Genomic DNA, 23,511 nt, shown 5'->3' with positions numbered 1-23,511 from the left:
TACCCTTTGCTCCACGTGGACTCGGTGTGCGGTCTCGAGACGCCGTTGGGCGGATGTTTCTGGCGGCCTCAAACCATGGGGCCATCTCGACGACAGAGCATGTGCGCGTTGTGGGTGAGGGGGAGGGTGAGGGTGTGGAGGGGCTCACCCGGAGGAGGCAGGATGAGGAGATCACGGCCGTCTTGAAACAAACCATCTCGGTGGCATCAGGCCGTGAGGAAACACGAGGCGCCCACTTGGGGATGTGTCGGCTCCTCGGTCCGGGCTGGGAAGGGTGAGGTTTTTGTGGGCGCCGACGGCGACGATGCGGTCACCGAGGGGCAGATCGACGGGTCTTTGTGCACTCTACGCGACGCGCTTCCCGTTTGGGCCGTGGGCAGAGGAGGACTGGAGGGTTGATTGCGCAATAGGCTCGTGTGCACTACTCCGTATGGTGGTACACAGTAGAGAGCAACTCCACTACTGGCACATGTCAGTCGGGACGGTGAGGGCCCCACAGGATTGACTGAATTACCCTTGTATCGGAGAATTATTTGGTCCCTTCTCTCTCTTGGATGGAACCTGCCGACAACTCCTGTCATGAGGCATAGTGTACGTAGAAGTGTACTCCGTAGGCACAGGGGAGCAGGCCTTGGGGGCCCACCTCTCACGCAGTATAAGCCACTCCGGTTCCAGACCCTCAAACCTTGGGTTTTTGCATCACCGATGGCAACAGGTACTAGGCCGTTTAGACTCGGATGCTTCGCCGTCCCCATCGCTGTCGTACGACTGTTGGGACCCGGTACCAATGCCATAATGCACAGGTTCATGCACTGCTGCATGCTCTGCGAAGCGTCGCCCGGAAGAATTATCCTGGACTGTGAATGTGATGGACTGCAGATGTCTGTATAGGCGACAGCCGCTCGTGTCGCGTATAGCGGAACGCTATGTGATCAGTCACTATACACGAGAGGTGGAGTCCCGCTCGGCATCTGTGAGCCCCAGCCCGGGGGACGGGGCCTCACAGTAGTCCAAGTTGTCCGACAGGGACACTATTGTACCTCGTGTACTTCAAAAGCGGAGCCTCGCCCGTCACCTCACACACCGCAACGCATGTCAACGTTTTCCCCGTCGAGGAGGTAACAAGGGTGGGTAGGACCACAGCCGAGATTTAAGGTTGCGTGGTACCTGCAGCTTATATCTGAGATTTCTGCGTCATCGAGGGTGTGAAGCTTGGAACAGCTGGGTTTTGAGGGTGAGGTGCTGACTATCATTGCGATATGCTGCAGACGGTTGGTTGTGCAGCCAGACTGGCAGACTGGACGGCGGGCAGCTGTGACCCAGGCCTAGTACCTGGGTAGGTAGATGCTGGATAAGGCAAATTTCCACGGTGAGGAAAACTGACGTTGGCACAGAGCACAGTCGGGGGCGCGGCAGCGGGGGCCACCGAGCGATGACAACCCTGCTCCCACTCGGGGTGTCTCCCGTGTCAGAAGAGATGTCTTGGTACGGACGGGAGACTCGGGATCGTCGTCCTTAATTATCACTCGAAAGCCCGCCGCGGTAAGCCGCTGTGGATACGGCGCGCACATGGGCAGGTCGTACGTACTATGAACGAGCCTGGCCACACGGGGGCGGCGCATCATGAATCTCCGTGTGGTTGATAGCGACAGCCCACAATTGTCTGACGAAAAAGAGATAGTCTGTCTATTTTACTCCGTAGAGCATAGGCAGGCCACGGCCGCAGCCACTCCAGGCGCGACAGTTGTCGACCGGCGCTGAGACAGTCTGGCAACTCGGCCATCATCAGACATCATGCGGCGTCATAGACGGGCCCGCGTGTAATGCAGCCAACGAATGCTGACCGGCCTATGCCTCCTGGAGGCAGGGTGAGCCACATGGCAGGCAGCTAACCACTGCTTGGGTGTTCGAGGTGACATGTGCGCAAATGCCAGTTCATGCAGGCCAGAAGCTAGAAGCCCTGCCGTTGCTATCTCGTGGGTGGCAGGAGGCAAGCGTGGAATCACAAATCCTTCATGACTGTGAAGATGCGGCAAGTTGGGATTCAGATACAGCAAGCAATGCTGTTGTAGGCTGGACCGACGTCTGTGTGTTGTGACGGGCTTCATATCACGCCCCACCCCTTCTGGTCTTTTTTTCTTTTCTATTTTTTTTGTTTGCGCGCAGAGGGTTTCGGGATGGCAGCGAGAATGTGACCAGTTGCGTCTGACGATTGCGCGCGCCGGGCTCACAGGCCAAGCTGCGGTGACATGTCCTGTGACACCTCATGCCCGAGGGACCAAGGGCAGGCAGCCTAACTTGCTTGGGGGAACGGCGTGTCGACATCGAGGGCACTAGGCGGGTGTTCGACCTGGCGTCGAGTAGCATTTGCTTCTACCGCACGTTATCTTTTCCAACATGGTCGACGTGTGGTTGCCGCGAGCTAAAAAACCTAAAACCCCAAGCTAAAGAGCCAGCCCTGGGGCGTTGCCGTCTGGCGTTGGCATCAATGATGACGGGCATCAACCGCCAGGACGCAGGGATGCCACATTGTGCACATTGTGGCAGACCCGAGAGCGACGGTTTCCGCTGTGCCTCCGCCACAAAGTCAACTGCTGGGGAATTGTCAGCATGGGAAGCTTCAGGGTGACAACAGCAAGGTTGACAGCAGCGAATGCACGGTAGCGGTAGATCATGGCAAGGACCTGAGGAGGTCGGCATTGATGGCGACTAGGCCCAGTTCAAGACCGAATGCCGGCTCTCCCAATTCGTCGGAACACACCTCGTGTGTGTGCGCGTGCAACCAGTCTGCCAGTCCATCCATGGGCTGTCTCTTTTTTTTCCAGACATCTTTTTTTGGGCGAGAGGGGGTGGTATGTGTGATGTGGTGAGCATCACTTGAGACGGCCGCCCTGGCGTGTGAGAAGGGCACAGCCAGGCCCGTACCCTTGACCCCTGCATCTTGCTGGGTACCTAGGTAGTGTACCTTTGCGTCTACACGATCCTTCTGTGCCTTTCTGTGCCTCCTCTCTCTCCCTCCCCGGGCTGAAAGGGCTGCCGCCGGTCAAACTTCTGACTTGGCCTGGCTTGGCTTGACTCGACTAGCAGCAGACAAGCAACCGTCGGAAGGAGGTTGGCAGGAGGCTGGTTTGGTTTGTAATGTATCTCATGAGCAGGCTGTATTGCGCCGGCGCACAGGCTCGACTCCCAAGGATCAGCGCTTCCCTGCAACCTGCGACCCTTCCCTTGAGCCCCTGCGTAGCACTGTGGGTACACCCAGACACCCAGACAGCCCGGTCCAAGTCAGGTAGTGCGGTAGGTGTGAGGTAGACTACGCTAGGTACCTGGGTATAGGTAGGAAGCTGGCTGGCAGGTCTCGGTAGGTGGACTAGGCATGTACCTCCTGCTGATGAGGCAGAACAGGAAACCCCTGGTACCCCAGCAGCTCTGGAGGGGATCCCCAAGGTCGCTGCGACTGGTGGGCTTGGCGAGACCTGCAACAAGTCTAAGTACCCACTGCCCCGCCGTCTTACGTTCTTTAAGCCCGCTGGGGAGCTGCCACTTACACCCAAGCCCACTGCACCCACCAGCAGCAGCGGTCCGGACCATCCATCATTGACTGATCACCACCACCACCACCACCCCAACCTGCCAGACGGTAGCTCTCTTCTCTTTCCCACCACCTCGACTGACTGTACGCCCAACACCGTGGTTGCGTGCACCACATCTCGAACACGACGGCTCAACACCTTCAGTCCTCACATAACCCACGAGACCCACGCCACCCTCTCGACCTCAACCAGTGCGCAAAAGCCACGCCTCGTTCGCGGTCCCGGTCCCAATCCCAGAGCCACAGTTTCAATCACAGCCGCAGTCCCGGCCTGTCCACCAGCATATAAGAAATTCTAAGGCATTGAACGTCGCCATGGATCACCATATGGGTGGCTTCCAAATGCCGGCCATGGCGCACCCGCCGCTCATGAACCAACCTCCTCAGATCTTTGGTGCCCACGCCTATGACGGTATGCCAATGCAGCACCTGCCGCCAGAGCTCACAGCCCAGATGTTCGGAGACCCCAATGGTCTGCTCGACGATGCAAATGAGGCAAAGAGAAGGAGAATCGCACGGGTGAGTCCTGCTCGCGGTGGCGACAACAGCGCGCAATGGTTACAGGCCACCGCCCAGGTCAGGCTAATTAATACCTTGTCCCCAGGCTTGCGACATGTGCCGGAAGAAAAAGATCAAGTGCGACGGGAAGCTGCCAGCATGCACACATTGCATCAACTACAAGACAGAATGCGTCTTCACCCAGGTCGAGAAGAAGCGGAATCCGCCAAAAGGGTGAGTGCTCGTCCTCCAGCGATGAGCGGTCTGTGCCAACTATCGCCACCGGCACCGGCAGCTAACAATTCGGCAGTGCCAAGTATATTGAGGGCCTTGAGAACCGCCTTGGGCGCATGGAAAGCCTGCTGCGTCTGTCAGGTATGCCTGCTTTCCCCGTCGCTCTCAGACTGCCTCACCGCGGCATCCGGAAGTTCCGGCCGCTGCCGGCAGGCTCTGCCAGACATGTGCAGTCGCGCACTGACCATCCCGAACAGGTCTCCTTGGTGAGGACGATGGCGCTACAGATCTAGGAACACTTGAGAAGAAGCTTGCCGAGAAGAGACAAGAGTCGAGGCAGGCTTCTCAGGCAGCTCCCTCTAACCCGACCTCACCGTCGCAGGCCACTTCTGTGCAGGATACTGGCGCATCGACGCCCCGGAGCGCACTCACCTCACCCGAGCCTCAGAAGGATGATGAGAAGCGCAAATCGATCGATGCCAGCAAGCAGCAGCACCACCCTCATCACCAGGGCCAGGAGCAGCAAGGCCAAGAAGAGGAGGTCGAGGCTCTATCGGAGATGATGTGCTCTCTTGTCACTAACACGTCTGGCGAGACCAGATACATTGGTAGGCCAAAGAGCTCGTTGCCCTGATCACGCCAGTCCTTGTTCTGATTTTTTTGATATAGGCTCCTCATCTGGATTCTCCATCTTCTCTCCCAAGGGTATTCAGTGGGTCAACGAGAAGACTGGAGACAAATCCTTCCAGACGATGATTTCTCATGTCTCCATGGATGACCACAAGTGGAACAACTGGAAGCCCGAGATCTTCGGCGATCTGTTTCAGCGACCTGTCTTCCTTCCGCTTCCGCAAAAGCACGAGTGTGTCTCGCTATTGCAGGACTACTTTGACAACTTCAACTGCATGTTCCCGTTGTTTCACAGGCCCACGTTCATGCACCTGGTAGAGAGGCAGTACTCAAAGGACCCGTACTCCGGATCTGGTTGGTGGGCCAGTCTCAACGTTGCACTCGCCATTGCTCACCGCTTGCGAGTAATGAGCAACCTGGTGCCTCACGAGGAGGACGCGAAAGCATGGGGTTATATGAAGAATGCAATGGCGTGCTTCTCAGAGTTGGTGATGCGCAACACCGACTTGTTGAGCGTCCAGGCCCTCCTTGGTATGGCACTATTTATGCAAGGGACGCCTAATCCCCAGCCCTCGTCACTTCTCATCGGTACCGCCATACGGCTCTCTCACAACATTGGTCTGCACAAGCGCGGCACAGGCTTCAACCTGAACCCCATCGAAATCGAGCAGAGGAAGAGAGTGTTCTGGATCGCATACATGCTGGATAAGGATCTTTGCATCCGGTCTGGCCGGCCTTTTGCCCAGGATGACGACGACATGAACGTGGAACTCCCGGATACAGATCCTGAAGACAACATTGGCAACATTCCTCTGGCCGATGGCAAGGGCAAGATGAACCTCTTCCGGGTGATGTGCGAGTTGGCCCTCATCGAAAGCAAGGTGTACAAGAGACTCTACGCTACCAAGGCGACCAAGCAGACGGACGGCGAACTTTTGCAGACCATTGGAGAGCTGGACCAGGAGCTGGAAGACTGGAAGGACAGGATGCCTATCGAGTATCGGCCCGAGCACGAGATTCAAGCATCACACACGCCTCTCATTCTGCACGTTGTCATGCTCCATTTCACCTACTACAACTGCCTCACAACGATACATCGGATGTCGATACACCGTGGTTATTGGACAAGTCGTCTGTCGAACTATGCCATACAGGGGCTCAACGCCAAACCTCTGAACCCGAGGGTCTTCAACTCAGCTGCGCTGTGTACTTCCGCGGCGAGAGCATCAATTTCCCTCCTCAAATATGTTCCTCAGGGAGACTCGTCTGTAGTCTGGTGAGCACTAGAAACCCCAAAACCCACCCGGTCCGAAAGGCTAACATACTTTAGGATGGTATTGTACTTCCCTGTCACTGCACTTGTCACACTCTTCGGGAACATTCTGCAAAATCCCCTCGATCCCCGAGCGAGATCAGATACACGGCTTTTGAACATGGTTGTCACCTTCCTGTCCGCGCTGGGTCAGGAGATTGAGACGGGCGGAGTTCACCGCACTATTGGTATTTGCTCCGAGTTTGAGCGCATCAGCAAGGTCATGATTGAGAAGGCCGAAAAGGAAAATGCCGGTCGCAGGAAACGCAAGAATGCCGAGTCGTCGCAGGCCAGTAAACCTGTGCCCACCGCCAACGCGAACCCCATCCGACGCCCTTCGACTTCAAACCAAGGGACTTCATCATCCGCACACACGCCTAGGCCGCCGACGGCGAGCGCGAATACGCCCACGCCACGCCAACACAACGAGACCTTGTCACCGCCGGCGCGCTCTGAGGGACAGCAGGCTTTTAGCCCCATGACAACCTCAAGTCACAGCCCGTCGCCGGGCCACCCACCGCCTGGGTGGACGCCCGACTTTTCTGGGGGGGATCCCATGGAATTTACGTCCTTTGCTGAGCTGACTGGGTTCGGACAACTTCACAACGGGCCTCCGCCACCAATTCAGTCACCACCAGCGCAAGGGGCCGGGTTCCAACAACCGCTGATACCGCAAGACCTCTATGCTCTGCCCATGAGTTTCGACTGGGACTGGGCAGAAATGAGCGGAGGCGCATATCCGAGTGTGGAGAATGGAAACTTTGGGGGTCCGCAATAAACACTGGCGGACCGAAACTCGGCTCTGCGAGCTAGCATTTTGTCATGGCCCTGTGGCGTCGAACTTTGAAAAGGGTGGAGATTTGGCGCTTTGAGACTGAAGGGATCTGTCATCGAAGGTGTACATGTGTCACGGAAATCGGCTTGATGTCTGTTGTGTATTATTCCTAATGCCTCTCTTTGTATAAGAGGGGGTCTTGGGCGAGCATTTCTTTTCATTTAATTCACCATAGGGTTGCGGTTTGCGCGTGCTGGCGATCTAGACAACAACATCACGAGACCAAGAACGTTGGGAAAATATTAAGATGCAATTTTTACTTACTGGCGATGCTCTAGCTTAATGGCACGAATGACACTGTATCATGGTCTTTATTACATGAAGTACAGAATACACTACCTGCTCTACACAGTCACGCACGATGAATCATCCAGGCTAATCGAAGCAGGCCGTTTGTTAATATGTGCTAGGCGCAGAAAGAGATATGTGGAGTAGAGGCAGCGGAGGGTTAAACCCTGGGTTGCCCCTGCGGACGGACCCTGAGCATCTTAGCATCATTGAGCCAGCCAGCCGGAAGGCCAGGCGCAAAACGTGACGACTGCACGTAATACCACCAGCTGCGAAGGACCCTCCCGACCTTGCCGGACCACCACGACACCAATACCGGCTGGCGCTGAGCTACTGGAGGACGACTCGGCGGCGTCAATTCGTTTGGCAACCGCATTTTGGGTAGCAAGGCATCCGTGTATAACTCGACACAGTTAGTCGTCATACGACCAAGTGCGTGGGGTTCTGGCTCGACCCGACCACCCCATCGAGTCATCATCTCGTCGCCACCTCGCAACTCCTATTTCCTGCCTCCTCCCACCTACGGCCCGCCCATCGCACACATCACGGCCTCACCCAAAGCATGACTACATTATTACGGCCGGCGTCGCGCCAGGCCGCCCGCCTGGCGTTCACCTCCCTGCGCACAACTTCCACAATCAGCGTGAGGCGCGCCAGATTACCAAGGATATCGCCGTCATCCTCATCCGCAGCATACCTCCTGCCTCGCCCACGTTTCTACTCGACCGGCCCGCCACCGCCCGAGAAGCCAAAGGATGACGTCAAGGACGAGAATAAGAACGAGAACCTAAATGCCGGGGAGACCGCGCCTGGCGAGTCAAAAGAGCCTCCAAAGCTGCCTGACGGCTGGGTATGGTTGAATGAGGAAGACTTGGCGACGCTGAAAAAGATGGGCGACATGGTACCTGCGAAGCATAGGGAGACGTTCGCCGAAGTGGAAGCCGAGGTCAGGACTGGTGGAGCCCCTCAGGAGCTCAAGGATCTCTTGGCCAAGGGGCGAACAACCGGGCTTAGCATCGCAGACTCTATGAAGGTCATCAAGATAGCCCACAAACTAGCGGAAAGGATGGCTCAGAAATCCAGTGGCATCGACTCCGACGACTCGCCATTTTTCAACCAAAATGAAGGCCAACGCAGCCAGCAGAACAACCAAAATCAGCAGCAGGGTCAGGGCCAGAACCAGAACCCCAAGAACGGCAAGGGCCAACCCAAGAGCTTTGACGGAGGTGATATGCTGGCTTGGGTAGTGACAGCCGCGCTCTTCTATCCTCTCTGGAGCGTGATCTTCCCGAGCGAATCTAGAGACATCAGCTGGCAGGAGCTTCGCAAGAACTATCTGGACAAGGGGCTTGTCGAAAGGCTCGTTGTCTACAACGGCAGCAGGGTCAGGGTGGATCTGAACCAGGAGGCTACCCGGTCCATGTACCCCGACAGCGTCGCAGCGAACCCCGGCTTCCACTTCTACGTGTCAATTGGCTCCGTCGAGACGTTCGAGAGGCACCTGGACGAGGCCCAAACGGAACTCGGCATTCCAGCTCCCGAGAGGATACCCGTGACGTACGCGGCAGAAGGCCAGCTCGCCAACCTGCTGCTAGCATTCGGCCCCACACTGCTCATCGTCGGCCTGATCTATTATACCATGAGGAGAGGTCCTGGCGGTGGTGGTGGTGCTGGAGGCGGTATGTTCGGCTTCGGCAAGAGCAAGGCCAAGATGTACAACCACGAGTCGGCCGTCAAGGTCAAGTTCGCCGATATTGCCGGTATGGACGAAGCAAAGGTCGAGATCATGGAGTTCGTCTCTTTCCTGAAGAAGCCGGAGCGATTCCAGAGGCTGGGCGCAAAGATCCCTCGCGGTGCCATCTTGTCTGGTCCACCCGGAACCGGTAAGACGCTGCTCGCAAAGGCCACTGCCGGTGAATCAGGTGTGCCTTTCTTCAGCGTCAGTGGATCTGAGTTCGTGGAAATGTTTGTCGGTGTCGGTGCCTCAAGAGTGCGGGATCTGTTCGCGCAAGCGCGCAAGAACGCCCCTTGTATTGTTTTCATCGACGAGATTGACGCCATTGGCCGTTCTCGTGGCGACGGCAACCGTAACTTCGGTGGCAACGAGGAGCGAGAGGCAACCCTGAACCAGATTCTCACGGAAATGGACGGCTTCAACACACAGGAGCAGGTCGTGGTCCTCGCGGGTACGAATAGGCCGGACGTTCTCGACAAAGCCTTGATGCGACCTGGTCGTTTCGACAGGCAGATCTATATCGATAGGCCCACGATGAAGGGTCGTGCGGATATCTTCAAGGTCCACCTTGCCAACGTCGTCACCAAAGAAGATATGGAGCATCTTTCCGGAAGGCTCGCTGCTCTGACACCAGGCTTCTCTGGCGCTGACATCGCCAACGCCGTCAATGAAGCCGCCCTCGTCGGTAAGTCTACCCTGATCCGCCCGTTGTTGGCCACGCGAAATTAATCTGATCAATCTGTGCAGCCGCAAGAGCAAATGCCGAAAGCATCGAGATGACCCATTTCGAGCAGGCTATCGAGCGTACCATCGGAGGTCTGGAGCGAAAGTCACTGGTTCTCGGCCCCGAGGAGAAGAAGACAGTGGCATATCACGAAGCAGGACACGCTATCTGCGGCTGGTACTTCGAATATGCCGACCCCCTGCTTAAAGTGTCCATTATTCCCCGCGGTCAGGGTGCCCTCGGTTACGCACAATACCTGCCCACAGGAGACGCCTACCTGATGAACACCAAGCAATTAATGGACCGCATGGCTATGACCCTGGGCGGCCGCATTTCGGAGGAGCTCAACTTCACCACCGTCACGACTGGCGCGAGCGACGACTTCAAGAAGGTGACGGCGATGGCCACCAACATGGTAACGCGGTGGGGCATGTCGGATAAGCTGGGCCCGATCCATTTCGACCAGGACCAGAACCAGTTCAACAAGCCATTCGCGGAGAACACGGCGCAGCAGATCGACGCCGAGGTCAAGCGCATCGTGGACGCCGCGTACAAGCAGTGCAAGGACCTGCTGACGGAGAAGAAGAAGGAGGTCGGCATCGTGGCGGAGGAGCTGCTGAAGCGCGAGATGCTCACCCGTGACGACATGGTGAGGCTGCTGGGACCCCGCCCCTTCAAGGACAAGGAGGAGTTCACCAAGTACTTTGACGGGACCAAGAGCGCGCCACCACCACCGCCGTCCGAGGGTGGCGTCGGAACCCTAGACGACCCACCAACCCCGTCACCCGCCTTCCAGCGTTGGCAATGAGTGCTTTCTTTTTCTTCTCCTGGGAGCGAAAGGGACTACTATTGTCAATCACTCACCACTCTACTCTACTCTTTTAAGACACGGCCCGAGCGTCCTCCCGGGCCACAAAAGCGCCTCCGGAATGTGTCATGGGATGGATAATAGCACCTGGGTTGCTTGGATTTGTACAAATAACGGGATATATTTCAAGGGGGAGGGGTGACCAGGCCGCGCGGGAAGTTGGTCCAGCGTGGAAATATATTTAGATGCATGATGTCCTGTACCAGTTAGATGTTCAGGCTCATAAAAGCGATTCAAGACACGAGGAATGTGCCTCCTGCATTTCCTGGGAGTGAGGCTCGGCCAGAGCGCATGTGTCTGAAGAAGGATGCTGAGGGTAGGTTTAGGTATCACTTCACCCTCTCCTCAAACTCCCTACACAAAAAGATTCCCGAAGCACCTTTGAGACAGTCTAACAGTGAACATGTTGTATAATTCGCTGCTGCCAAGTTGCAAGCTATGCTAGTTAGTGCCCATGGGGGCGGGTCTAATTTTCAAGACGATAACAACATGAGAATAGGGATTTCGACAGAGCCATTTCGACCAGATTTGCCCGACCCGACTCGAGCTCCTCCGCCACTAAAAAAGAATATGATGAAGACAGTTGGAATCAATAAAGAAGCTCGTGTTGCAGCGATGAAAATGGCTGGCCAAGAAATACTCAAAATCCGACAGCGCCTTGTATCAACCCCGAATGCATATGGACTCTGATATATCACAGACGCCTACCTGAGGGTCTCCTACAGCGCATGGTACGCGATCTCATTCTCCCGCGGCCTAACGATCAACCAATCAGTAATCTTGCGGCTCAGACGGACACTCGTCTCATCCACCCCCCTCCAGAACAGGTCCGAGGCCAGGAGGCACACGACGGCCGTGAGGACCCACGTGAGCGCAAAGGCGGAGCTGATGTCCCACCCGCACGAGGCGGTCAGGAAGACGAGGGCGTGGGCGCTCAGGATGTTGAGCAGGCCGTAGTGCAGCAGGTAGAAGGAGAAGCTGATCTCGCCGAAGTAGCGGAAGGGCGTGGTGCTCAGCAGCCACTGGGCGGGGGGCAGGGCCTCGAGCGAGGCGAGCACCATGAGGGCGCCGACGCTCGCGTACAGGAAGTCGATGTCGGTGCCGACGTAGTGCGAGGGGGTGAAGACGGCGTGGATGGTGGCGTAGGGCTGCATGGTCCCCTCCTCGGCGCCGTCGGGCCAGGCGCACACGACGACGGACGGGACGAGGGCCAGGAAGGCGAGCAGGTGCTTGCGGGGCACGGCCCGGGCGAGCCTGGCCCAGGGCCGGCGCGGCGGCGCGTCGGCGTCGGGCTCCGCTGCCGCCGTGTCGGCGGTGGAGATGGGGAGCCGTTCCTGCTGCCGGCCCGGGGCCGGCCGCGGCGACGAGGAGAAGGCCACGGACAGCGGGAGCAGCGGCTGGAAGCGCAGCTCGGCGAGGAACATGCCGGCCGTGAAGCAGAAGACGTCCCAGCGGATCCAGTGCAGGGCCCACAGGGCAAAGGCGACGAGGACGAGCTTGCGGCAGCGCGGGCTGAGGCGGGAGCAGGCGAGGCACAGCAGGAAGACGACGAAGGAGCCGCGGTACTCGAAGGGCAGGGTCCAGCAGTGCTCGAGGGTGGGCAGCTGCATGATGTTCCAGGTGAAGGGGTCCAGCAGGTACGAGACGTTGGTGGCGTAGGCGACGACGTGGTTCCAGAAGCCGCCGAGCGTCGCGTCGTCGGCCCAGGGGGAGCCGCTCTTGGGCCCGTAGAGGCCCGTGAAGAAGGTGATGAGGGCGAGCATGGTGGCGAGGGCGAAGAGCGGCGAGAAGAGGCGGAGGCCGCGGCGGATGACGGCCGACCACAGCGCGGTGAGGACGGCCGAGTCGGCGGCGTCCGGGGACGAGATCTTGGACAGCGGCGAGTAGGACAGCACGAAGCCCGAGAGCACGAAGAAGACCATGGTCGCGCCGTGGCCGGCCACGGTGACGTTGGCGAAGAGCGTCGCGCCCAGCTGGCTCTTGAGCGCGGCGTCGAACGAGATCATGACGTGGTAGTTGAACACGATCAGGCACGCCACGCCGCGCAGGCCGTTCAGGTACGACGTCGACGTCACCTTGGGCAGCTTGCGCTCCGTCTTGCCCAGCGGCGCCGCGATGACCCACGGCACCAGGCTCCACGCCACCCGGGACCACTGGATGCCCTTCGCCGCCGGCTTGTCGTCGCTGTGGAGCTTCTCCGTGTGCCACTCGTCCTCCGGCGCCCCGAGCAGGGGGCCCTGCTCGCTGTCGACCTGAGACCCGCCCATGTTGGTATGAGCGATGCGGACGGGAGGTGGTGCTGCGGGCGGTGGGCTGTGGTCGGTTTTCAGACGGGCGGTGGTCTCTGGGTGGTCCTCCGGGTAGAGAGTGGTAGTCCACGGGCACCAGGTGGCCCGGGAGAGACATATAAGAAAGGGCGTCGACGGGCCTTGATGTCGGTTGGCCACGGCAAGCTAGAGACAACCCTCCCTAGATGCCGAGCCTCGCCCCACGCGTGTCTCCCAAAAAGCCGACCTGGAGCATTTGGACAAGATGATGATCAGAATCTGTACTGTTTCTCATGGCGGGCCAGCATTGCCTAGTTGAGGCTGTGATCTTGGTGAGAGCCAGGTGGACGGGCTTTCAGTTGCTATGGGAGGGGCTGGCCCGCCACATACCACGGATACACCGGCACAGCCATCTCATGCTATGATGATTCATGAAAGACATGAGGAATCCAGAGAGTTAATTATTGATGAGATGCTGTGGCCTCATTGGTCAGACGCGTCTCGCGTCTGGTAGGTTTATATATCATGAAATCGCATTTATTAACCGCACGTGGCTACCCATAACAGAAATTCCCTTTCAAACGTTTTGCTCTCCCTCTATGTTATTGTTCAATCCAAAGGATCAACTGATCATGTTTTCGTCCCTTTCAAGCAATCAAACTGAATCATTCATTGTTTAAATATGTAGTGGCCGAATGTGGAAACTTGGTATACGGTCGCATGAGAGGAAAGAGAATCATGTGTACTGATGATGCCCCAAATGTGATATCGTCGGCTCCAAAAAGATCCAACCGTTGAGAAGCGGTAACGCGGGAAAGGCGAAGACATTTCTCTAGCAGAGTGGCGGTAGCCTCCGCTCCATCCAGCAAGCATGTCTCACCCCATCGGTGCTTCTTACCGCCCCGGAAGGGAGAGTTATGCATAAAAAGGGAGATATAGGCATGCTGTCCCGCAATGTCAACCGTTGTGGAATTCCAGAGCCCTTCAGCCTGTCGTAGATATTCATTCTAAACCTTATGCTCCATGGAGCCATGATGGCTGGGCAGTCTGAGAGTGGAATTCACCGATACTAGTTGGCGCCCGACGTCTAAGCCCTTCGGCCATGCCGTGTGGCAGCCTAGCTAGAGGGACCAGAGGAGTGGGCGGGTCACCTAAAGCTGGATGCGAGGTTGTATCTGGCGGATACTTGTCAAGCGTGACCAATGGGTGTGGATGCTAATCCCCATCCAAGGCAGTTGTGCCTGCTGACGTGTTCATGATTTTCAACAATGTGCTCGAGTCGACCTCAAGTGGGATCTGCCTCCGCACGCAGGCTGGGATGGATGGCATCATGCCCCATTGCCCGTTGTGTGTCTCATGAGGGTGAGACCTGAATCAGGGAAAAGATGGCTGGCCCATCCCACTTGGGCACGCTCTCAAGAAGAGCGGGATATAAGTGTGAGTTCGGGGGCAAAGGTCCTATCCTATCAATGATCCGGATTTTTATTCTTCAGCGCGAAGTTTGTGACACTGGCATGGGCCTGAATAACCACGCGCCTGTTTCGCGACGGATCTTCATGGGGGCCATGTCCCACGAACACGTGTAGTCGTTGGACCGTAAGAATAAGAATAGTAAAAAGAAAAAGGGCAAGCGAGCAAATTTTCATCCTGTCGCTCTACCCACGGTGGATTCTCCTTTGCTTGGGAGACCATTAGAGTAATTTTCTCAACCAATTCTTTCGCCTTTATCTTCCAAGGTTCATACAGCATCGCAGTTTATTTGATTCCTTGTCATGTAGTAAGTGTCATTTTTCACCAGTCCGTGGCAGTAATGACCTACCTGACAATGAATGAGACGCAGATACGAAACGCCGAGAAAGTCGCCAGAATTCTAGAACATAACATCGAACCTTTCTCCATCTTTAGCGATATCGACCAGGCCCTCTGCTTCGAAGGACTTGACTCGTGTATGATATGAGAAGGTCTTGTGCACCTAGGCCGTGTCATTCATATTTCCCACTTGGGATCTCTGTACAGGGGCCGTGTTCATACGCAAGCAAGGGTGAAGGAGAGATACACACGAACAAAGTTTGAGCTACCAGATCTCCGACATAGCTTGTCCATCATAACCCTGTATGATTCTGTATGGGAAATGACATATGGCGGATCGGAAAGTTGAGATGCTCCGCCGCTGGATGACAGGACAATCTCTTCAAGAATATCACCAATCGGAGAGGAGGAATCGTGACAGGGCTCGAAGCGAGACAGGCCCTGAAGCGCGCCGTCCCAAGTGGTTGAGTCAGATTGCAAGCAGCCCGAGCTCGTGTCCCAAGTATCATTGATTCGCTTCGCACGAGGGAAGCAGGTGCAAGCATCGACAACAAGGATTGGCCAGAGACGGACTGCGTGCTAGGATCGCACTCTCCCTCAAACCTTCTGTTGAACAGATGCCACTCCTTCCCAGGTGGCAAGACCTGATGACTCAAACCATCGGCCGTCGGCCATCGGGCATCGATGGTTGGTTATTGATCATTGACTACACTGGGCCGTGTGCCGAGGAGGAACGTGCCCTGGGCATCGGAGGCTTTCTTTGACACTGACACCAATCACGACAAGAGAAGCCATCCAGTCGGACGGAGGAGGAGAAAAAAGTGCGGTCAGCAGCATGTAAGTTGCCGGATCGACGCAGCGGTGTTGTACATGTGTACTTGAGTATTCCAAGGCTCCAGCTGGGAAACAATAGCGGCGATCAGGCGACAAAGCTTGACAACCTCACTTACAAGCGAGCTCCACTTTGGTAGAGTCAGTAGCTCAAGGGCTGCACAGGTGGCTGATGGGGGCATTCTTGCGGTGGTGTCAGGGACAAGAGTCAATTGTGTCAATTGTGTGATTTGCAAGTGTGTCTTCTGAATAGACAAAATAGTACTAGCGACACTAGTTGAAGCAGCTTTTAGCTTTGCAGGTTTGGCATGTTCTGCCTGGGCAGAACCCAAAACGCAGGAAGGGACAAGGCTGGATGAAGCAGGCACCATTCTGTACTAGTCTAGTGTGGCAAAAAGCCTCGCCTCGCCTCGCCCAGCGGCTAAAGATCGGCATCGACACGCCGGCTGTGCAGTAGTGTAGTGCACTCCGTCTGTCCGTATGGTCTGACGGTGCGGGAGCTTGCAAGGCATGCCAACGGCTGCACGGAAGGTGGGGTGGGTTGGGGCGATGGAGCCGCACACGGACTGACGGAGACTGTGGTTCAACGGGTGGTAGGGGCCCGGCAGAGATCCACCCGCACCGTCCTGGGTCCTTGGAAGGTACGGCCATTGTTGGGGACTGCCCACACAGCAGTCGACTCGGCTCGTAGTTTTGCGCTCTTTTACTCAGGATCTGGACGCCGCGACGGTACTAACCTAATCTAGGTACCTACCTATTCTCGACCACAACAAACAGATGGTATCTGAACACAACTCGCCTCGCTTGGCGGTGATATTACACAGTACTTTATTACTTGCTGCCCCTCAGGTATATGAATCATCGGTCGACTGAGAGAGAAGTTGAAGCTGCTCACACCGCATGCCTCTCCTTGCCAACCGGCCAGCCAGGACTCGGACCAAGAAACCACGCGTGTGGTCCCAAGGTACTTCAAGTCCGCGGCGATCTCCGTACTAGTCCCCTCCTCCTCCTCCTGCTGCAAAAGAACTACCCTCTGCTCTTAAGCGGCTAACTACCGCTAACTCCTTTGAGATGCCGTCATCCCCAAGTTTTTCTCTAGAACCCTGGTCCCTCTAGCTGAATGTTTTCTTATAAGTCGCCTCTTTAGTCCTTTTCGCAAAGCCAAAGGCTTCGACCGGGTACTACCCGCGGCCAACTCCCGACAGGCGAAGCTACTTTTTTTTCTCCAGGGGCCAAGTTGTGAGGAGGCCATTGTTCGACATGTCACTGTTATTAACGAACCTGTTCATCCTCCCCTGAGTTTATCCATCCCGTTATCATATCGTTGCATTGTCCTCAGCCACAATGGCCCGAGGCAGCCCCTCCGACCTCCGGGACAAGTCACCTTCCGATCCCCGGTCAGGAGCCGAACCCGGGGCCGTGGCTTCGCCGGACCACACCGGCTCTGGGTCCAACATGCCGCCCACCTCCCTTCAGAAGACTGCATCACGAGCCTCGGCGGCACGGTCACACTCTGGCTCAACTGCCCGCACTCCAAAATGGTGGAAGATCCGCCTGTTCAAGGGCATGGTCGGCGACCTGCGCCGCCGCGCCCCCTACTACTGGAGTGACTGGAAGGACGCCTGGGACTACCGTGTTGTTCCTGCCACTGTCTATATGTATTTTGCAAAGTATGACGCGGCTTTTCTCTTACGCAGACGCCCAATTGCACCTGAACGATGCTGATCCAGACACCCAACAGCATCCTCCCAGCCCTGGCCTTCTCCCTGGACATGTTCACCCGCACCCACTCGCAGTACGGGGTCAATGAGGTACTGCTGGCCTCGGTCCTCGGCTCCGTCGTCTTCTCCGTCCTCGCCTGCCAGCCGCTCGTCATCGTGGGCGTGACGGGGCCCATCACCGTCTTCAATTACACCGTGTACGACATCATGGTGCCCACCGGGGTCAACTACCTGGCCTTCATGTGCTGGATCGGTCTGTGGGCCCTCGTCATGCACTGGATCCTCGCCGTCACCAACTCGTGCAACTGGCTGCGCTACGTCACCCGCTTCCCATGCGACATCTTCGGCTTCTACGTCGCCTTCATCTACCTCCAGAAGGGCGTCCAGATCCTCACCCTGCTCGGCGACCGCGAGCCCTTCTACCTGAGCGTCATGGCCGCCATGCTGGTCTTCTTCATCGCCTACGCCTGCGGCCAGCTGGGCGCCAGCTCGCTCTTTAACCACTACGTCAGGGTCTTTCTCAAGGACTACGGGACCCCGCTGACCGTCGTCTTTTTCACCGGTTTCGTGCACATCGGCAGGATGAAGCAGGTGGACCTCGACAGCCTCCCCACGAGCGCCGCCTTCTTTCCCACCCAAGATAGGGGCTGGCTCGTCCACTTCTGGGACATCAGGGTGGCCGACGTGTTTCTCGCCATACCCTTTGCGTTGCTGCTGACCATCCTGTTCTGGTTCGATCACAATGGTAGGCTTGCCTCAACATAGACTTGGCGGATGCTGACTGGGGCACTTCGTGGCTGACCTGCTTTCATTCACACAGTATCATCCCTCATCGCCCAGGGCACCGAGTTCCCACTCAGAAAACCACCCGGCTTCCACTGGGACATCTTCCTACTGGGCCTGACCACCGGCGTCGCCGGTCTTCTCGGCATCCCCTTCCCCAACGGCCTCATCCCGCAGGCGCCCTTCCACACGGAGTCCCTGTGCGTCACCAAGGTCGTCCACAGCGACAGCGGCGAGAACTCGGCCGGCGCCGGCGCCGACGACGAGGGCGGCGACAGGAAGGGCCACTGGGAGCTGCGGCGCACGCACGTGGTGGAGCAGCGCGTGTCGAACCTGGCGCAGGGCCTGCTGACGCTGGGCACCATGACGGGCCCGCTGCTGGTGGTGCTGCACCTGATCCCGCAGGGCGTGCTGGCGGGGCTCTTCTTCATCATGGGGTACCAGGCCCTCGAGGGCAACGGCGTCACGGCCAAGATCCTGTTCCTCCTGCGCGACTCGGAGCTGACGCCGTCCGCCAGCCCGCTGCGCCGCGTCCGCCGCCGCTCGCGCGTCTGGCTCTTCGTCGGGCTCGCGCTGCTGGGCTTCGGCGCCACCTTCGCCATCACGCAGACCGTCGCCGCCGTCGGGTTCCCCGTCTTCATCATCGCGCTCATCCCCGCGCGCGCGCTGCTGCTGCCGCGCCTGTTCACGCCGCAGGAGCTCGCGGTCCTCGACGCGCCGACCGCCAGCCCGTTCACCATGGAGAGCGTGGGCGGCACGTACGGCGGGGACACCCCCGACGTGGACGACGAGGGCGACGATGCGGCGTCGTTTGCCGCTGCGGACGACGACGGGCAGAATGGGAGCAGCGGTGCCTTGTTCGGGGGCCGGGATGGGGGTGCTGAGGGTGGCGGCTTGGGACGGAGGAAGAGCGAGGCCGAGCTTGCTGAGCTGGGGGAGAGCATGCGGATGAGGAGGAGGAACAGTGGTGTTTTTGAAGGAGAGAAATGAGATGGTGCGTCTGTTGAGAAGGCGATGTAATGGGCATAAATGAAATGGGTCAAGCTGGGGGGGGGGTTCTAAATGGGCTTCGGTAAAGGCATTTGCCATTGGGCAACAGCACATGTTCGGGGTTATATATAATGCATAGATGAACATAAATTGTAATGTCAAGTCACGCAGGCATGAACACGCGATTGATTCACTTTTATTCGCTATGAATTTGTTCTCACTCAAAGATATGTATGTGATGCCCAACTAGATTATCCAACCCTGCACTGTCAGCAGCAGTGAGCCGCAAACTCCAAAACTCCCACGCATGGTGCTACCCTAATCCTACCAATTACTCCTCATCACTGCTGTCCATCGCGAAGCCACCCCTGACCCTCGGGCGCCTCTTGCTGACCACAGGAACGTCGTCATCCTCCCCATCGTCCGACTCTTGGTTTGCCAGGGTGTTAGCTGTCTTCTCCTTGAGCGGGGACCGCCGTTGGTTAGTCGCCTCCTCCTTGGGGTTGGACGACAACGGCGTATCATCCGTTTCCATGTGATCGCTGTCTGAGTCGTGGTCCTCCTGCGCGCCGGCGGCACTGGCCGCGCCGGCAGGCGACGATGGATCCGCGTCGTCCATGTCCTCGTCCTCGTCGCTGCTATCGGCCAGGAAACCTCCCCTCGTCTTCTTGGGCTTGGCGACGCGTCTCCTCGAGGCCGGCGGGCTGGTTTCGTCGTCGTCGTCCCCCAGGGCGTCAGACTTCCTCTTTCTCGAGCCCGAGCTGCCCTGCGACGCACGCGGCGAGCCAGCCGTGTCACTCTCGCCATCCTCGGCATCACTGTCGCCCATCAGCCTCTTGATGGTGTCCGCGATCCCCTGCGGCGTCACCTCCGGCTCCTGGAGCTGCGCCGCATCCGTCGGTGCGAACTGGAGGGCCTTCTTGACGCGCTGCCGGATCGCCTCCTCGCGCGCAAAGAAGTCCGCGTCCGCCTCGGCATCCGACTCGTCATCGTCGGGGTTGACGTAGAGCGCAGACTTGATCTTGCGCTGTTTCTCGAGGTCGCGCTTGCGCCGCTTCTTCGCCCTCTCGGCGCGCTCCTCGTCCTCTTCGTCCGTCGGCAGGCCGCCGTCCTCCCCGCCGTCGGCCTTGCGGCGGAGGCGGCGCTTCTTGGCCGGTTTCTCGTTCCCTGGGCCGACGAGCTTGCTGGGTTTGAGGTTGGCTGGGAAGAGCGCCTCGTCCCCGTCGTCGAGGAGATCGTCGATGTCGTCATTCTCATCGTCGTACACGGCTTTCTTTCGCGGAGCGGTCTTGCGTCGGACCTGGTCCTCGGCGGTCTCACCGTCGTCGAATGCTGGGGGGTCGAATTCGGCCTTGTCGATCAGTGCCTTGTACTCCGCCAGGTCCTCTGCGAAGTGCCGCGAAGATATGATCCAGGCTGACCCGATCTCCTCATCTAGCGCCGAGGACAAACGCTCAAAACCAAGAACCTGCATGAGCAGGCGCAAACGAGGATTCTTGAAAATTGCCGTTTTTCGAGCATCGTTGTCGGCTCGGAGGGCTGGTCAAAATGTTAGCATTGATGGAAAGTCCGGTGATGAGAAGGGTATCGACTTACTGAAGAATTCAGGTTCTGCCATGGCGCTCTTCCAATCTTCCCTCAGGGTCATTGTGCCATCAGGCTCCTCCACCATGAGCTTAGCTTTCTCGCCTGCTTCCCAGACAGAACGCACGACCTCGCAGGCTGCCAGCTGGTTCTTGACCCATTCGATTTGGTCGCTCTCATTCTTGTCTAGCAGCAGGCCAACAGCAGTTGCTACCTGCTCTGCCAAGGTAAGGTCTGGACGACGGAACTCAAGGGCGGCGGCCGGCTTTGGTGTGGAACTGCTCAGCACCTGCTTGTCGTAACCATACTCAAGGTAGTATGCTGTCGAGTTAATCTTGGAGAACAGCATTTCAATGATCAATGCTGGTCGCTCCTCAATCTTCTTCACACAACGTCGCAGGATCTGCTTCACAAGTTCTTCCCAGTCCTTGTACATCCCTGAGGATTTATCGAGAGGCTCAGGGCCCTTGACCATGTTGTAGAGCAGATGTATGATGTCGACACGGAAGAGCATGACGCTCATGTCCTGCTTGAAAGCTAACCGGTAGAAGTATCGATGGGCCCTCTTCAACTGCGACTCGTCGAGATCGCGGTAGTACTTTGTGAATTTGACAAATGTGTCCACGACGCCTTGAGGGACGAATCGATTGGCGAACTTCTTGAAATCGAACTTGCGCTCTTGGGCCGTCCTCTCGGCAGCTGCTTGTTCATCGGCAGAGCCTGCGTCTTCCTCATCGCTGCCATTGGCCTCACCGTCCTGCGAAGCTGCGACGGCGGCCTTCTTCTTCTTTCGTGTTCTCCTCTTGGACCGGACCTGCATGTCTACGTTCTCCTTGGAGTATGCCTCCAAGACGCGCATGTACGTGTGAACGAGTTCTGTGCACGCATCCAAATAGTCAAATCCTTGGTCTTTGTATGCGCGCACAATATTGACGATCGTGTCGTGGGTAACCTCTTCATAGAACAGACGGCTCAGTGCGTTCTCTGCGATCTCTTGGTCCTCCTCATTCTCTGATGCGAACATTTCCTGAATCGTGAGAAGAATCTGCGTGAAGCATCGCATAACGGCGTTCAGCTCGCGCCAGTCGCCATCGGTGAATGATTTGTGTAGATTCCGCTTCAGGGCGATGAACATCTCTTGGTTCAGCACGCCTGCGACCAGCTGAAAACTGCTCACTTGATCGTCGGCCGAAGAAGTCTTGCCCTTCTTGGATTGTTGTCTCGCTCTTTCGGCCTCCAGGAACCAGGCAACAGTGTAGAAGAATTGTTGACCATGGTACTGCATTACTTCTGTGCCTTCTCTCTCTAGGGTCTTGCGCACCTGTGAAAACAGCGGGTTGAAGCCGGAATCCAGGAATTCCTCCACGAATCCGCACAGTTGGTTATTCGCTCGCGCGTTTAATATGACCTGAGGACCAAGGTCCTTGGGCTCCATGCTTTCCTTTGCTGCTCGTCGTGGGGGTCGGAATGTTTTGGTCTCATCCAATTTCCGCTCTCGACTGGACACATCTGCAAGCGCACTTTGACCCGACAGTGAGGACACTTTGCCGTCTGATTTCTGGATCCACAACATGGTGCCAAAACGACTGTGTCTTGTTGGAGCCTTGCGGCTGTATGATCGTAACATGGATGCTTCCTTCTTCATCGCACCAGCCAGCTCGTCCGTCTTGGCCTTCATGAGTTCCTGCTCGTTGAGGAAGAGCTTTTTGACGTCAACCCTTTTGATGAGATGGAAAATGATCTCCATAACGATGACGTCCTCAGTCTTGAACTCTTCGCCCATATTCGATGCTAGAGTCAGGAGAGTGAGGAAGATGTCCTGGTACGAGAAGGCGTCGATGAGGGCCGACCGGGAGATCTGAGTCTCATCTCCATCGAAACTGAGCCCAGGAGGAGGCGTGATCATGGCGACATTCCGCAAGAAGTAGAGAACAAGCTTAATGATCCCGACATCCCTTTGCGACCTGTCGCCGATGGGCATCGCCATAGAGGGCAGGGCAACACGCACTGCTGTATGCAGAATCTGTGCCCCGTCGAAGTTGAGAATATCGCGCTTGTATTTCAGCTGTGCCAGCTCGAGTACCGGGACATGCCTGTGGTGGTTGACGGTCATGGTCTCCTTGTTCTTTTCGATGGGCCAGGTCAAGGGAGCCAAGAGTTCGTAACAGGCGAGAGCTAAGCGGGACTTGTATCTCTCGTCCTTGCAATTCTCTTTCCAAAGGGCTAGGATGTGCATCAGGTCTCCGCTGACCAGGTTTGCGTCGGATATACATCGCGCAACGTCCATGCGGTTGTGCCTTTCGTCGTAAAATCGGATCCATTTCTTGATGTCGCGCAGGACGTCGAGAGCGTCGTCTCCTAGCCTGTAATGTGCCCCATCGTCTTCGTCGGCAAATCCTCCAAGCTGTTGCGTAGACACCCCAAGGTCAGCCTAGAATTCCACTCTACAAAGGGCAGTTAGGCGGATCGCCACTTACAGCCGAGACGAGACTGTTGATATGTGCCCGAACTTCGGGATGCACCACATCTTCTCTGTCAATCGAAGACTCCATGGTCGCTGTCCGTGGGTCTGACCCCGAGCCACAGTAGTGACCAATATCAGAACCCTTCGGAGACAGTATGTGGTGGTGTTGACTTTGGAGGGCCGGATCTAAGATTTGGAGCGCGTAAATGGGAAACGCCTGGGAGACGCGCCGCGGCAAAAGAAGACGCGTCCGTCGCTTAGACGGATGCCACCCCCCTTCCCCACCAAACCCTCCACCCCCAGCATGTGGACCCGAACCCTTGGAACGCTTCAACAAAGCCCGAAGGTA

The 23,511-nt window shown here is 57.1% G+C and overlaps 5 protein-coding genes across 5 annotated transcripts; 3 read left to right on the top strand and 2 right to left on the bottom strand.

Annotated features, from left to right (window-relative positions):
- The first annotated feature begins 3,502 nt into the window (after window positions 1-3,502).
- Window positions 3,503-7,454, top strand: KVR01_011412 (uncharacterized protein). Its single transcript, XM_044794130.1, has 6 exons — window positions 3,503-4,108; window positions 4,194-4,321; window positions 4,398-4,462; window positions 4,579-4,929; window positions 4,991-6,227; window positions 6,282-7,454. The coding sequence occupies exons 1-6, from the start codon at window positions 3,905-3,907 to the stop codon at window positions 7,039-7,041; spliced, it is 2,745 nt and encodes a 914-aa protein (XP_044639787.1). The 5' UTR covers window positions 3,503-3,904; the 3' UTR covers window positions 7,042-7,454.
- Window positions 7,455-7,631: 177 nt separating this feature from the next.
- KVR01_011388 (uncharacterized protein) lies at window positions 7,632-11,915 on the top strand. Its single transcript, XM_044789113.1, has 2 exons — window positions 7,632-9,806; window positions 9,869-11,915. The coding sequence occupies exons 1-2, from the start codon at window positions 7,949-7,951 to the stop codon at window positions 10,651-10,653; spliced, it is 2,643 nt and encodes an 880-aa protein (XP_044639763.1). The 5' UTR covers window positions 7,632-7,948; the 3' UTR covers window positions 10,654-11,915.
- Window positions 11,433-12,980, bottom strand: KVR01_011251 (uncharacterized protein; the record flags this gene model as incomplete). The annotated part of the gene is made up of 1 exon (XM_044794856.1): window positions 11,433-12,980. One exon carries the CDS (start codon window positions 12,978-12,980, stop codon window positions 11,433-11,435), a length of 1,548 nt encoding a protein of 515 aa, XP_044639626.1.
- A 3,346-nt stretch (window positions 12,981-16,326) lies between these two features.
- KVR01_011392 (uncharacterized protein) lies at window positions 16,327-19,284 on the top strand. Its single transcript, XM_044788021.1, has 3 exons — window positions 16,327-17,290; window positions 17,362-18,086; window positions 18,162-19,284. Exons 1-3 carry the CDS (start codon window positions 16,965-16,967, stop codon window positions 19,112-19,114), a joined length of 2,004 nt encoding a protein of 667 aa, XP_044639767.1. The 5' UTR covers window positions 16,327-16,964; the 3' UTR covers window positions 19,115-19,284.
- A 12-nt stretch (window positions 19,285-19,296) lies between these two features.
- Window positions 19,297-23,379, bottom strand: KVR01_011401 (uncharacterized protein). The gene is made up of 3 exons (XM_044783041.1): window positions 23,176-23,379; window positions 20,711-23,102; window positions 19,297-20,653 (listed from the first exon to the last, which is right to left on the bottom strand). Exons 1-3 carry the CDS (start codon window positions 23,248-23,250, stop codon window positions 19,446-19,448), a joined length of 3,675 nt encoding a protein of 1,224 aa, XP_044639776.1. The 5' UTR covers window positions 23,251-23,379; the 3' UTR covers window positions 19,297-19,445.
- Between the last annotated feature and the right edge of the window lie 132 nt (window positions 23,380-23,511).

The sequence above is a fragment of the Diaporthe batatas genome (assembly GCF_019321695.1).
Source record: "Diaporthe batatas strain CRI 302-4 chromosome Unknown Contig00015, whole genome shotgun sequence".
Classification (NCBI taxonomy): Eukaryota; Fungi; Ascomycota; class Sordariomycetes; order Diaporthales; family Diaporthaceae; genus Diaporthe; species Diaporthe batatas.
This window is presented reverse-complemented; position numbering and strand designations above follow the sequence as displayed.